We start from the raw sequence: 16,725 nt of genomic DNA on the forward strand, positions 1-16,725 counted from the left end.
AGAAAAGCAGCAATGGAATGTATTCTCAAACAATATGGAGCACTGAGGAGAGTTTAAATTCTTAGAGAATTGAAAGAAAAATTAGGATTAAACTCATGACCTGCAAGTCACTTCTATGTTCTAATAATGATATCATAAGCAGAGAAACAAAACCGCAACCTTATTGAAGTAGGTTAAATAGTTTCTAAGCTGATTAAAACCACTGAATTTAAAATGAACTTTTTTTTTGGGGGGGTAGGCTCCATGCCCGACACAGAGCTTGAACTCACAACCCTGAGATCAAGAATCCTGTGCTCTACCGACTGAGCCAACCATGTATCCCAATACAATTTTTGAACCTGAAGTAAATGATGCAGTATTCAACCATTTACTAAAAAATAATCATTAACAGTTTCATCATTAGTAAAAACCGTTGCTAATACACAAATTAAAAAGGGCTTTATACCAAGTCCTTGGTTCCACATTGCACTTCATATTCCCATCTGTATGTCAGCAAAGTTGTAGAAGCTGTCTACATCTCCAGATGCTGTCTCCTTGCTTTCTGACACAAACATCTATTTTAAATACAAAAGAAGCAAAAAATAAATACCAGTAATCCCCAAATTTCAAAGGCCGCGTTGTCCACAGAATAATGACAAGCTTCCTATTAAAAGAAATTCAAGTATACCATTTATATAATATTTAATCATATTCTGCAGAATCTATACAATATAGTTTCAGTAGCCACAATATAAACTGAGCTCATTTAAAAGAACTTAGGATATAATCAAGGTCTTTGCTTTCATAATATTTCTGTTACACTTAATCACACTTGGAATTTTACTGTTTTTTAAGTATACGAGAGTCAATATTATGAAAGCTACTGAATAGAGAAGTTTATTTAAAGACTTCTTAGTTTCTTCTATTTCCTAATAACAATCTCATTAGGCTGAGAAGCAAGACTTGAGGTTATCATTTTTAAAGCTGCTAAAGATGTATTACTAGTTTTAAATGAACTATCTGCTAAACATGAAAGCAGTACTCAGTAGAACCCTTCAAAAATTGTTTTTACAAATGTCAGCCACGAATTAGAGGAGACCTGGACTCTCTTCTAGCTTTATCATAAACTAGCTGTGTGATGCTGACAATTCATTCACTGAACCTCTCTGGGCTCACTTTCCACACCTGTAAAATGAGAACATTGGATTAGATAATCTTTAACTCATTCAGATTTAAAATCTCCAAATCACAGAACCATTTTCTCTTTGCTTCCTTTTCTATTCAACCTATCATATTTGCCCTTTCCCTTAGTACTGCTGTGATGATAAAATGAGACAAAAGGCAAAGTACTTTAAATTATGCAAATGTAAGAAACTATTAGCCAAGTCAGACAACAAAACCAGAAATTTTATCTCAGATATTTATCCAAAAAATTATTAGTTATATCTATACTCATTCAGTACTCAGGTTTGGTTTTTAAGTTATATTAAGTTATTTAAGTCTGAAATTCTTAGATACACCAACCCCAACCACATATCTAGAAACTACCTATATGTGATGACTTCTAGATAGAGCTCAAATTCATTTTTTTTTTTAATGGGCTCTGTGCTGTTCTCAAAACCGTGAGATCAAGACCTGAGCTGAGATCAAGAACTGGACACTGAACTGACTGAGCCACCCAGGCGCCCCCCCAGTTTCAATGTTTGATGAAGCATTACTGAAGCAAATAAAAATGAACAGTGGGCAAGAGGATCATCCATCTAAGGTACATAATCTTAGAAATATGACATTTTTCAACATACACTAGTTTTCAAAAAAGGAAGAACTTAACGAGACATTTAATGAGACTTTTTACTTTAGAAACTCATGTCTTATTGGAGGTTTTTAAATGAACAGATTCTTGGGACACCTGGGTGGTTCAGTTAGTAAAGTGCCTGCCTTCAGCTCAGGTCGTAATCTGGGGGTCCTGGGATCAAGCCCCACATTGGGCTCCTTGCTTAGCGGGGAGCCTGCTTCTCCTTCTGCTTGCCATTACCTCTGCTTGTGCTCTCTCTCTCTCTCTGACAAATAATAAAAAAAATCTTTAAATTAGTAGATTCTTATTTTGTAAATTTTTAAGCAATTAAAATTTTAATTTGGCAAGGAAAAACCAAAGCTTAGCTCCCAATTGTTTACCATAGATTCTAAAAATCATGGTCTGTTTTTTAAATTCCAAGCAACTACAAGGATAAAAGTACTATTTAATTATAAAGAAAAGGAAATGACATGAAAGGTCTGATTGAAATAGCAATAACCAATAAAATCTTGTACCTTGGTTCCATTGAATATCTCATTGACGATAAGTTGGCATCCTTCTACAGCTCCATCTCCATTAAACTCCAAGGCAATAACGGGACCTATAAGCAAACCCAGGAATTGTTGTCTGAATATGAATACAAATTATTTACTTATTTATTTAGGAAAGCATGGGGAGGGGCAGAAGGAGAGGGACAATCTTAAGCAGGCTCCACACCCACTGCAGAGCCCGAACTGGGGCTCAATCTCACCACCCTGAGATCATGACCTGAGCTGAAATCAAGAGTCAGATGCTTAACCAGCTGAGCCACCCAGGTGCCCCCAAATCTATTTTGAAATTTATCTTTTTATTCTTTATATTGTAAAGAATCTCTAGTCTCTTCCCTGGGGTGTAAGAGGAAAAGAAGAAGGAAGTAGATGGATGGGATATGTCACTTTTGCTACTTCTTCCAACTGTAATCATGCAATAAATGAACACAGTCTCATCTTATGATGGGTAGTTTGAGTGTTATTACAGGACTACGGTCACATTTTTAAGTGTTGTAAATAGTCTGACTTTTCTGGTTTTCATCCTACAAAAACCATAAAAAGTCCACTCACTTAGCAGTACAAAAAATAGCTGATAAGATGACAAATAAGATCAAAAGCAATTCAAGTCACCATAAGTAGGTTTTGCCAGGCAGCCCATCTTCCTTGCAATTCTCCTACTTATCAGCCAAGTTCTGGGTCACCGATAATGAAGCTAAACCGAGCAGGAATTGAAGCCAGGCGCCAGAGGTAATGACCATCTGAAAGTAGTTTTCCTGAGTGTGCCTTACAGCAAATTCTAGAACCAAAGACTAAGTTTTTATTCTCTGAATAGGATATTTGTGCCTCCTTTCCTATACATTAATTTGAATACTTTTAAACCACCTGTACTTTAAATTCTAGTGTAAAGATTTATGATTAAGTTCGGCTTAGATTTAAATATAGCATTGCTACTACTGGTGTCAAGTTGTTGGTAAATGTGGCCATAAGTTAGCTAAGCAAAATATGTCCTTCAATTCAATTAATATTTATTCAGTTATCACTATATTCCTTAACAGATTTGCTTTTTAACTTCTAAAGTAATGCATATATCCTAACCTCTAGAAAATGATTAATTTCTTGAAAAAAGACATAAGCCCAGGGGCACCTGGGTGGCTCAGTGCGTTGAAGCCTCTGCCTTCAGCTCGGGTCATGATCCCAGGGTCCTGGGATCGAGCCCCACATTGGGCTCTCTGCTCGGCGGGGAGCCTGCTTCCTCCTCTCTCACTCTCTGCCTGCCTCTCTGCCTACTTGTGATCTCTATCTGTGAAATAAATAAAATTTTTTAAAAAAAGATATAAGCCCATTAAACAAACATGGAGCAACAGAGACTAAGAAGTACTAAGGAATGAAATTCTAAGGTTAAGGAATACGAAATACTAAGTTAAATGTAGGCATGTACCATAGGACAAGACACAAGAACAAGGGAGAAAGAAAATCACTCTGCACTGGGCACCGAAAGAACTGAGGGTTTGTGATTTAATATAAACAACAAATACAGACAGAAAAGGCATGACATGTACCAGCTAATTGTACAATTAGATACAGAGAACAAAGTATGAGTTTTTCAGGATCACAGTGTACAGATCAAGATAGGTGCTGTATAAAGAAAAGAAGATAACTAGGGAACATTTTCTCAGAAAAATGCATGATTCTCTGTCTGGGGCGAGAAATGGATAAGATTAACCTGTAATATCTTGTCGAGCCAAAAAGCAAGGAAGCTATCAAAGGCCGATACAGTTGTACCAAAAGGACATAGGATCCAGCTTGAAGGGGCTCCCAATGGCCAAAGATGAGACATGGACATCGGAAGGAATAATGACTGCAGTTTATTAAAACATACTGAATATATAAAAAGTCATGGGCTCAAAATGATATTTAGAAGAGAGAAACAAAATTCACTGGACACCACTGCAGGTTGCTAATGCATCAATTCATTATTCTGAAAACTGATAATTATTTTGTTTATTTATTCGGCTTTTCTGATATGAAGCATATTTCAAGTTAACTGAAGAGCTCTGGTATATAAGAGAAGTTCTGTTAACATCCATTACCATATACAGAGGTAGTGACATGGTTAAAAAATGATCATTTTGCAACTCCTAATAAAATAGTTGGATCCTGGGGTGCCTGGGTGGCTCAGTTGGTTGAGCCTTTGGCTCAGGTCAAGATCCCAGGTTCTGGGATCGAACCCCACATCAGGCTCTCTGCTCAGCAGGGAGCCTGCTTCTCCCTCTTGTACTTCCCCTGTTTGTGTTCTCTTTCTCTGCCAAATAAAGAAAAGAAAAGAAAAATAAATAAAATGAGCAAGGGACAGAAGATTAAGACTGGAATTTAAAAAAAAAAGAAAAAGTTGCTAATAAAAGTAGGGTTTTCAGTTTTTATGAGAGTGGAAAGTTTAAGGTAGAATATAGCATGCTTTTACTCAGGATCACTACAAGGAAATACAACAGATACATTTTTTAAAGTCAAACAGTCAAACATTTATTACCGAAAGTTCCTGTATTCTATAGAGAGAACCTAATCTAGAATTCAGGAACACAATTTGGTGGAATTACCCACGCATGTAACTTGGTTCATAGTCATCTTTGTTTGTTCGCTTGTTTAAGTAAGCTCTATGCTCAATATGGGGCTTGAACTCAGGACCCCGAGATCAGGTGTCACATGTTCTACCAACTGAGCCAGCCAGGTGCCCCAACTTCGTTGTTATTCTTTAAATAGAATATGATGAACTTCCAGGAAGTGACCTAATAATTTACCAATATAGAAACACCAACAAAAAAGGCAGACAAGTGCATCAGTTTTGATTAACATGTGTAGATGATCCTAAATTAAAAAAAAAACCTACAGTAGCTGACAATGCATGTTTTAAGCAGTCCTACTTGTATAATGATGCTGACTACAATTACTGTGATTATATCAAGCTGAACTATGAGGTCAATAAAGATCACTGGTTAACTTTTTTAGAAGTATTTTAGCGTGAACATCTTATCAAATAGTTTGCAGTAGCTTTGGGGCACATGTACCCCAATGTTTACAGCATCAATGTTCACAACAGCCAAAATATAGAAAGAACCCAGAGGTCCATGAACAGATGAATGGATAAAGAAGATGAGGTATGGAATATTAGTCAGCCATCAAAACTGAATGAAATCTTGCTATTTCCCACAGTGTGGTTGGAACTAGAGGCTACTATGCTCAGTGAAATAAGTCAGTCAGAGAAAGACAAATGTCATATGATTTCACTTATATGTGGAATTTAAGAAACAAAGCTGATGAACATAGGGGAAGGGAAGGAAAAATAAAGTAAGGTAAAAATGGAAAGAGGCAAACCATAAGAGACTCTTGACAATAGGGAACAAACAGAGGGTTGCTGGAGGGGAGGGGAGTAGGGGAATGGGGAAACTGGGGGATGGGCATTAAGGAGGGCACTTGATGGGATGAGCACTGGGTGTTGTATGCCACCCATGAATCACTAAATTCTACTCCCAAAACTAATACACTATATGTTAACTAAACTGAATTTAAATTTAAAAAAATCTAAATATTTGAGTTCTCATGAAAAACTGAAATTTTGAAGTAAACAAAAAAGATTCCTGGATGTCCTAATACCCTCCCTCTAGATTATCTAACGTGACCTCGGAATAAGTCACTATCACATTTCAATTAGATGACAGCAAAAGCCTCCCAGGTGGTCTCTCTGCTTCCCCTTAGTAAAAGTTACATTTTAAATGGACCATGACATTCCTCTGCTCTAAAACCTCTAGTAAAATATGATCTATATTTTTAATTGTTCTAAAATAAATGAGTATTTCAGATTTTTATTTTCATTGATGTATAGTTCACATAAAGTATTTTATTCATTTCAGGTATAAAAAATAGTGATTCAGCAATCATACATATTATAAAATGGTCACCATAAGTGTAGTTACCATCTGTCACCTTACAAAGTTATTATAATATTAGTGACTATATTCCCTATGCTATACTGCTTTTCATGTCTGTGATTATTTTATAACTCAAAGTTTGTACCTCTTTATCCCCTTAAAAATAACTATTTTATTTTTTTTAAAGATTTGTTTATTTTTGAGAGAGAGAGAAAGAGAGAGCAAGTGAGTGCAGGAGTGGGGGAAGGGACAGAGGGAGAGCATCACAAGCAGACTCTCTGCTAAGCACGGAGCCTGACACAGGGCTCGATCATACAACCCCAAGACCATGACCCAAGCTGAAATCAAGAGTTGGACGCTCAAAATAACTTTGCCCCGAAAATAACAGATAGTTTAAAACATTAGCAAAGCTATAACAAATTAACAAGGTATTTAGGTGTTTATAGCATATATAATAGTAAAATATACAATAATATAGGAATGGCATGGAAGACTTGAGAATATGTTATTAAGTCCTTATATGCAACAGATAAAGTGTTATTCTTAGAAGATGTATTCAAATTATTTAAACATACATACTGCAAAACCTAAGGTGACCATTAAATAAGTTTTAGAAATAGTATAAATAATAATAGGGGAGATTAAATGGAATCATAAAAAATGCCTGATTAAACAGAAGAAGAGGTAACAAGAAACAAAGAACAAATGGAACAAAAAGCAGCAAGATGGTAGATGTTCGTGAAGGCATATCATAGTCAAATTCACAAAATACACAGACAAGGAAAGAATCCTACAAATAGAAAGCAAGGGAAAAAAGGGAATACAGATCAGGTTCTTAGCACACCTGTCCACAGATAGGTAGGCCAGAAGATAATGGCAGGAAATATTCAACTTGCTCAATGGTAAAAAATATGCAGCCCAAAATTCTTTATCCAGCAAGGCTGTCATTCGGATAAGAGAGAGAAACTTTCCCAAATAAAAACTAAAGGAGTTTGTGACCACTAAACCAACTCTGTGAGAAATTTTAAGGGGGGACTCTTCGAGTGGAGGGAAAAAAACCCCTAAAAGCAACAAAGACTAGAAAGGACCAGAGAACAACACCAGAAACCCCAACTCTACAGGTAACACAGTGACACTAAATTCATATCTTTCAACAATCACTCTGAATGAAAATGGATTAAATGGTCCAATCCAAAGATATAGGGTATCAGAATGGATAGAAAAACAAGATCCATCTGTATGCTGCCTACAAGAGACTCATTTTAGACCTAAAGACACCTGTAGATGGAAAGTGAAGAGATGGAGAACCAGCTATCATGCTAATGGATGTCAAAAGAAAGCTGGAGTAATCATACTTATATCAAACTAGATTTTTTATTTTTTATATTTTTTAGATTATTTATTTATTTATTTCTCAGAGTGAGCACAGGCAGAGTGGCAGGCAGAGACAGAGGGAGAAGCAGGCTCCCCGCCGAGCAAGGAGCCCGATGCGGGACTCGATCCCAGGACGCTGGGATCATGACCTGAGCCGAAGGCAGCCGCTTAACCAACTGAGCCACCCAGGTGTCCCTCAAACTAGATTTTAAAACAAAGACTGTACCGGGTGCTTGGGTGGCTCAGTGGGTTAAAGCCTCTGCCTTCGGCTCAGGTCACGGCCCCAGGGTCCTGGGATCGAGCCCTGCATCAGGCTCTCTGCTCAGCAGGGAGCCTGCTTCCATTCCTCTCTCTCTGCCTGCCTCTCTGCCTACTTGTGATCTCTGTCTGTCAAATAAATAAATAAAATCTTTAAAAAAGTAAAACAAAGACTGTAACGAGAGATGAAGAAAGGCATTATACCATAATTACGGGGTCTATCTGTCAAGAAGATCTAACAATTGTAAATATTTATACCCCCAACATGGGGGCACCCAAATATGTAAACCAATTAATAATAAACATAAAGAAACTCATTGGTAATAATACAGTAACAGTAGGGGACTTCAAGATAAAAAGCTTCTGCAGAGTGAAGGAAACAATCAACAAACTAAATGGCAGCCTACGGAATGGGAGAAGATATTTGCAAATGACATACCCGATAAAGGGTTAGTATCTAAAAATCTATAAAGAACTTAATCAACCTCAACACCCAAAAACCAAGTAGTCCAGCTAAGAATTGGGCAGAAGACACGAACAGACACTTTTCCAAAGAAGACATCCAGATGGCTAACAGACACATGAAAAGATGCTCAACATCACTCATCATCAGGAAAGTGCAAATCAAAACCATGATGAGATACCACCTTACACCTGTCAGAATGGCTAAGGTCAATACAAGAAACAACAGGTATTGGTGAGGATGCAAAGAAAGGGGAACCCTCTGGTACTACTGGGAAAGCAAACTGGGGCAGCCACTCTGGAAAACAGTATGGAGGTTCCTTAAAAAGTTAAAAATAGAGCTACCCTATGATCCAGCATTTGCACTACTAGGTATTTACCCAAAGGATACAAAAATACAGATTTGAAGAGATACATTCACCCTGATGTTTATAGCAGCATTATCAACAAGAGCCATACTATGGAGAGAGACCAAATGTCCAATGACTGATGAATGGAAAAAGAAGATGTGGTATATGTATACAATGGAATATTACTCAGTGATCAAAAATGAAATCTTGCCATCTGCACTGATGTGGATGGCGCTAGAATGTATTATGCTAAGTGAAGTAAGTCAGAGAAAGACAAATACCATATCTCACTCAAATGTGGAATTTAAGAAAGGAAACACATGAATATACAGGAAGGGGAAAAAAGGAGAGAGGGAAACAAACCATAAGAGAATCTTTTTTTTTTTTTAAAGATTTTATTTATTTATTTATTTGACAGACAGAGATCACAAGCAGGCAGAGAGGCAGGCAGAGAGAGAGGAGGAAGCAGGCTCCCTGCTGAGCAGAGAGCCCGATGCGGGGCTCGATCCCAGGACCCTGAGATCATGACCTGAGCCGAAGGCAGCGGCTTAACCCACTGAGCCACCCAGGCGCCCCCATAAGAGACTCTTAACAATAGAGAACAAACTGAGGGTTGATGGAGAGATGTGGGTGGGGGATGAGCTAGATGGGTGATGGGTTATTAAAGAGGACACTTGTGATAAGCACTGGGTGTTGCATATAAGTGATGAATCACTGATTTCCACCCCAGAAACCAATACTGCACTCTATGTTAACTAAAATTTAAAATTAAAAAAAGATGGTAGATGTTGATCCAAGTATATCCATCTCTTTTCATGTGAATGGTCTAAATACAACTGTTAAAAGACAGGGATTGTCAGACTGAATTGAAAAGGAAGAACCAAGTATATGCTATCTACAAAAACTCACTTCAAAATTAAAATTTTTTTTAAATTAAATATTGTGTGTGTGTGTGTGTGTGTGTGTGTGTGTGTGTGACAGAGAGAGAGGAGGAAGAGGAGAGGGAGACAAGAGAATCTTAAGCAGGCTCTCCGCAGAGCATGGAGCCTGATGTGGAGCTCAATCTCATGACCCTAAGATCACAACCTGAGCTGAAATCAGGAGTCAGAGGTTTAACCGACTGAGCCGCCCAGGCACCGCTAAAAACTTACTTTAGGTATACAGACATCAGTAAATTAAAAGAAAGGGGATAAGGATATATGAGACACTAAAGAACCAAGTGAAAGCTGGAGTGGCTATATTTCAGACAAAGTAGATTTCAGAACAAGTAAGATTATCAGAGACGAAGAGAGACATTACATAATGATAAAGGATTCTCCAAGAAGGCATAACAATCCTAAATGTGTATGCATCTAACAACAGAGTTTGACAATTTTCAAGACAAAATCTAATAGGATCTGACAAGAGAAATAGACAAATCTAGTTAACGTTGAAAACTTCAACACTCCTTTCATTAATTCACAGAAGAACTAGGCAAAAAAATCAGTAAAGACACAGAAGAACTGACAAGCAGTATGAACCAAATTGACCCTAGGGGACATTTATAGAATATTCCACCAAACAACAACAACAACAACAAAACAGATTATACATTCTTCTTGCATGCAAATAGAATAGTCACCAAGATGGGCTACATCTAATTAAAGAAAATAGAAATCATACGTGTGTTTACTGGGCCATAACAGTTTTAATTTAGAAATAACAGAAATACATCTGGACAATGTCCGAATATTTGGAAATTAAACATATACATCTAAATCAGTGAATCAAGTAAAAAGACTCAAGGGAAACTAAAAAATATTCAGGGGTCAGCACACTTTTTTTGGAAAGGGCCAGATAGGAAATATCTTGGGCTTTGTGGGCCATATGGTGTCTATCACAAGTAATCAACTCTGCTGTTGTAGTACAAACAGCAAAACACGATAGATTAAAAAGAATGATCCAATAAAACTTCACTTATAAAACACAGTGAGCCCGGTGCCTGGGTGGCTCAGTGGGTTAAGCCTCTGCCTTCAGCTCAGATCATGATCTCAGGGTCCTCGGATCGAGTCCTGCATCCGGCTCTCTGCTCAGCAGGGAGCCTGCTTCCCCGCCCCCAGCCCTGCCTGCCTCTCTGTCTACTTGTGATCTCTCTCTGTCAAATAAATAAAATCTTAAAAAAAAAAACCCACAGTGAGCCGTATTTTGCCAAAGCCTGAATTAAATAAAAATACATGTCAAAATGTTCAGGATGCAGCTAAAGCAGTCCTTAGAGGAAAATTTTTAACATTGAATATATATACAGTTAATCCTCATTATTCACAGATTCCTTATTTGCAAATCTGCCAACTTGGTAAAACTTATCTGTAACCCCAAATGAATATTTGCAGTCTTCTCATGGTCATTCACAGAGAAACACAGAACATTCAAAAATTTGAGTTGCCTGACACACACACTCCTAGGTGAAGTTGAACAAAGTGATCCTGTGCCTTCTTGTTTCAGCCCTCATACTGTAAGCAAGCATACTTTGCACAGTTTTAGTGCCATGTTTTCCACATTTTGTGGGTTTTGTTAGTGGTTCTGCTATTTAAAATGGCCCCCAAACATAGTGCAAAAATGTTGTCTAATGTTCCTAAGTTTAGGAGGACTGTGATATGCCTTTCAGAGAAAATACCTGTTAGATAAGTTTCATTTAGGCGAGAGTTATGTGCTGTTGGCTCTGAGTTCAATGTTAATGAATCAATAATATATACTGAATAAGATGTCTTTAAGCAGAAATAAACAGGCATGCCTGGGTGGCTCAGTCGGTTAAGCATCTGACTCTTGGTATCGGCTCAGGTCATGATCTAAGAGTTGTAAGATCGAGCCCCGAGTCAGGCTCTACGCTCAGTGAGAAGTCTACCTGAGATTCCTTCCCCTTCTCTTTCCCTTGCCCTCTGCTCCTCCCCCTGGCTCGTGTGTGTGGGCTCTTTTTCTCTAAAATAAGTAAATAAATAAATAGAATCTTTAAAAAAAGAAAAAAATAAACAGAAACAAACATACAAAAGATTATGTATGGACTGATTGACAAAAAATGTTATGACCAAAGACTTGCAGGAACTTAACCCTGTATTTCTTCTAGGAGCAGGAGTTCAGGACTCATTAATTCAGTGTTCACAGTGACTTTACAGAATTTAACTACTGTGAATAATGAAAAGCAACTGCATTAGAAAAGAAGAAATATCTAAAATCAGTAACCTAATCTTAAATCTTAAGAAACTAGAGAAAGAAAAGCAAATCAAATGTAAAGCAAGTAAAGGAAGGAATAATAATTAGTTGAGCAGAAAATAATAAAACTGAAAAGAGAAAAACAATAGAGAAAATCAATGAAACAAAGAGCTGCTTCTCTGAAATTATCAATAAAACAATAAACCTTTATCCAAGCTGATAGGAGAAGGAGAGGACTCAAATTACCAATAGCAAGAATATTAGTGGGACATCACTACTGATCCCATAGATGTTAGTAGGAATAGAGAAATACTTAAAGAACTCTATGTCCATAAATTTGGTAACTTAGATGAAATGAAACCATTTCCTAAAAGACAAAAACTATTAAAATTCATTCAAAAAGAGAGCCTTAAGTGCCCTATGAGTAAATAATTTTTTTAAAGATTTTATTTATTTATTTGACAGACAGAGATCACAAGTAGGCAGAGAGGCAGGCAGAGAGAGAGGGGGAAGCAGGCTCCCCGCGGAGCAGAGAGCCTGATGTGGGGCTCGATCCCAGGACCCTGGGATCATGACCTGAGTTGAAGGCAGAGGCTTTAACCCACTGAGCCACCCAGGCGCCCCATGAGTAAATAATTTAACAAGTAAATTAAACATACAGCTAAAAATCTTTCTCCCTGAATCTCCAGGCCCAGATGTTTCATTGGTGAATTCTACCACACATTTAAAGAAGAAATGATACCCATTCTCTAAAATTTATTCAAGACCACAAAAGAGGAAGGATACATCCCAACTCATTTTATGAGACCAGCATTATCCTAATAGCAAAGCCAGACAAAGATATGATGAAAAAACTACAGACCAATATTCTTCATGAACAAAGATGCAAAAATCTTCAATAAAATATTTGTGAATTGAATTTGGCAATATATTAGAGAGATGATATATCATTATCAAGGTGTCATCTCAGGAATACAAGGCCAGTTCAACATTCAAAATTACCAAGTCATTCACCAGATTAAATGACATCCCCAGATTAAAAAAAACAAACATATTATCTCAATAAATTCAGAAAATAATTCAACAAAATTCAATATCTATGCATAATAAAAAGTCAACAAACTTGGGACAGAATGAAACTCCCTTAGCCTAATAAAAGGCATATATGAGAATCCTATAACCAACATCATTCTTTACAGTGAGACTGAAATCAGTAACAGGACAAGAATGTCCTCTCCTCACTATTCTATACAACATGATACTGGAAATCCTATCTAGCATAATGCAAAAAATAGAAATAAATATATACAAGGCATGTCAAAATGACAGAGGAACCAACCTAAAAGAACTTTCTCAATGGCTACAACTGGAACAATTTGATAGTACTGGATTATAACCCAAAGAATAAAATCCATATTCATGAGTCTCTACTGATAGAAATAAATGATTGAGTAAGTAAATGGAGGAGAAGGGCCAAATATTTCTTACAGAAGAATTCCAAATAATGTGAGTAGATACTACCCTCTCGAGGAAGTGTAGCTTAATTCTCCTTGCCTTGAGTGTAAGCTGGTCTTAGTGACTCAACTTCCAAAGAACAAAATATGAAAAGGAAAAAGCAGGAACTTTACAGTGTTTGGGAAACCAGGCAGATAATACCTGAACCAAACCACTAAGGTCAATGCCCCAGTGATAAGTCATGTTGATATCCTGTACCCCCAGATATGATGTGATGAGAAGGGCATTTCACCTCTTCCCCCGAAACCTCAATCTAACCAGAGAAACATCAGAGAAACCCAAATTAGGGTACATTCTACAAAACAACTTACCAGTACGGTGAAAAATTTCAAGGTCATGAAAAAGAAGGGAAAACTAAGGAAGTACCACAGATTAGAGGAGATTAAAGAGACATGACAACCAAATGCAATATGGGGTTTTAAATTGAATTCTGGAATAGAAAAAGGACATACCTGTAAAAACTGGTGAAATTGGAATAAGGACTACAGTTTAAGTTAATAGTATTTTACCAGTGTAAATTTCTTAGTTTTGATAAATGTATCATATACTAACATTAGGGGATGCTGGGTAAAGGGTATATGGAAGCTTTCTGTACTACTTTTGCAAGTCTTATGTAAAACTATAACTAAAATTATTCCAATAATAATACAAACGGATTCCAATATAAGAAGTTTATTTAAAAAAAACAACTGAGGGGCACCTGCCTGGCTCAGTTGATAGAGCATTTAACTCTTGATCTTCGGGTCATGAGTTCAAGCCCCACGTTGGCCTAGAGCTTAAAAAAATGGGGAACCTGGGTGTCTCAGTCTTAACCATACAATTTTTGGTTTTGGCTCAGGTAATGATCTCATGGGTCATGAGACTGAACCATGCATTGGGCTCTGCACTCATTGGGGAGTCTGCTTTAGATTTTCTCCCTCTGCCCCTCCTCGTACTGGTGTGTGCACTCTCTCTCTCTCCTAAAATTAATAAATATATCTTTAAAAAACACAAATGAGAGAATATATTTATAAGTCTTATATCTGGTAGGGGGTTAATATTCAAAATATGTAAAGAACACATATAACTAGGGGCACCTGGGTGGCTCAGTGGGTTACGTCTCTGCCTTTGGCTCAGGTCATGATCTCAGGGTCCTGGGGTCGAGCCCTGCATCAGGCTCTCTGCTCAGCGGGGAACCTGCTTCTCCCTCTCTCTGCCTGCCTCTCTGCCTACTTGTGATCTCTCTCTGTCAAATAAATAAATAAAATCTTTTAAAAAAAAGAACACATGTAACTCAATAAGAAAAAAAACACCAAACAATCTGATTAAAAAATGGGCTTGGGGCACCTGGGTGGCTCAGTGGGTTAAAGCCTCTGCCTTCGGCTCGGGTCATGATCCCAGGGTCCTGGGATCAAGCCCTGCATCGGGCTCGCCACTCAGCAGGAAGCCTATTTCCCCCTCTTTCTCTCTGCCTGCCTCTCTGCCTACTTGTGGTCTCTGTCAAATAAATAAATAAAATCTTTAAAAAAAATGGGCTTAGAGGGTGCCCAGGTGGCTCAATCAGTTAAGTGTCCAACTCTTGATCTCAGCTCAGGTCTTGTTCTCACAGTCATGAGTTTGAGCCCCGTGTAGGGCTCTGTGGAGCCCACTTAAAAAAAATGGGTAGAGGATATGAACAGACATTTTTCCAAAGACATACAGATAGACAACAGGTATATGAAAAGGGGCTCAACATCACTACTTATCAGGGAAATGAAAATCAAAACCATGATAAGACTGATCATCTCACACCTGTTAGAATGGCTATCATCAAAAAGATAGAAACAACAAATGTTGGCAAGGATGTGGAAAAAAGGGAAACCTTGTGCATGCTAGGTAGGAATGCAAATTGGTGCATCTACTATGGAAAACGGTATGGAAGTTCCTCAAAAAATTAAAAACAGGAGGGGGTGGTGGGGTTATGGTCATTGGGGAGGGTATGTGCTATGGTGAGTGCTGTGAAGTGTGTAAACCTGGCAATTCACAGACATGTACCCCTGGGGCTAAAAATACATTATATGTTTATAAAAAAGAAAAAAAAAGAAAAGAAAATGAAAAAGAAACATTTCCTAAACTTAAAAAAAAATTTTTTTTTAAATAGAACTACAGTATGATCCAGCAATTCCACTTCTGGGTATCCATCTGAAGAAAATGAAAATACTAACTGAAAAGATATATGTACTTTCATCATCACTGCAGCATTATTTACAGTAGCCAAGATATGGAAACAACCACTGATGTCCATGAATGGATAATGAAAATGTGGCATATTTATACACAGAGACAATGGACTATTACTCAACCATAAAAAGGAAACTTTTCCTTTTGCAACAACATGGATGGACCTTGAAGGCATAATACTAGGTGAAGTTAAGTCACAGAAAAATAAAATTCCACATGATCTCATTTATATTTGGAATCTGAGAAATCAGGGTTCCCCACCCAAACGAGAGAAAAAAGAAAAGAAAAGGAAAAAAAAAAAAGAAAGAGAGAGAGAGACAAGAAAAAAAGGGAAGATAAAAGAGAAGGTTCAGCCCAAATGGGCCCCAAGGTAAGATTGATGAAGTATACAAACAAACACAGACAAACAAAATGACTGATAAAAGTATATGACAGAGAAAAAATATATATTTATATATAAGCAAATAAAGGAAGAACCTCGTCAAAAAGAACCCCAAGTGTAAGATTTATATACTATCAGGACAAACACAAAAATACAGAAACACTGGCGGAGGAAAAAGATGGGAGAGTGGTTATAAATTCTCAGTGTGGGCGAGGAAGGTTGTTTTGATTATTCCTGGATGTATCTTGATATCTTTGTTAAAGGACTCAACTTTCCTAAGATAAAGGGGGATTAAAAATTGGTTTACCTATAGGGGTAGCATTCATTGGGGAACGGGGATTACCTTGAAGTTTAACTCTATATGAATATTAGAAAATAAAAATAAAAAAGGAATAAACTAGACTAAACTAAAATTTAGAAAAAAAATTTAAAAAATAGAAATGCAAAAGAAAAACACAGGTGTATGTATCAAAAAGTTCAGGTTAGAAGGTTATTATGGAATTTGATGTACTGGACATCTCACTGTGATGGTAAATAGGTTAAAAAATTATCTATATATATAAAAAAATGAACCAGAATAGTGGGAACGAGTTAAAAATAAAAGTTGTCCTATGAAGCAGTGGTGGCTGTTCTCTTGTAGTCTTTTTTTCTTTTTCTTTTTCTTTTTCTTTTTCTTTCCTGGTTTGTTTTCTGGTGGAGGGGCCTGCCACGTGGGTTTTCAGTCAACGATGTTCCCTGAGTTAAGTCCTCCCGCCCCCCTCAAGGGGGTGGG

At 37.3% G+C, this 16,725-nt stretch overlaps 1 protein-coding gene across 1 annotated transcript in view; it reads right to left on the bottom strand.

The window, feature by feature from the left end:
• Positions 1-232: 232 nt before the first annotated feature.
• RP2 (RP2 activator of ARL3 GTPase) overlaps positions 233-16,725 on the bottom strand; it is a 48,771-nt gene continuing 32,278 nt past the window's right edge. The window contains exons 4-5 of the mRNA XM_047715038.1: positions 2,290-2,375; positions 233-554 (exon numbers count right to left, since the gene is read on the bottom strand). Of these exons, the coding sequence (XP_047570994.1) occupies positions 471-554; positions 2,290-2,375 (170 nt within the window). The 3' untranslated portion in view covers positions 233-470. The remainder of the gene's footprint in view (positions 555-2,289; positions 2,376-16,725) is intronic.

Source organism: Lutra lutra, chromosome X, assembly GCF_902655055.1.
Source record: "Lutra lutra chromosome X, mLutLut1.2, whole genome shotgun sequence".
NCBI lineage: Eukaryota > Metazoa > Chordata > Mammalia > Carnivora > Mustelidae > Lutra > Lutra lutra.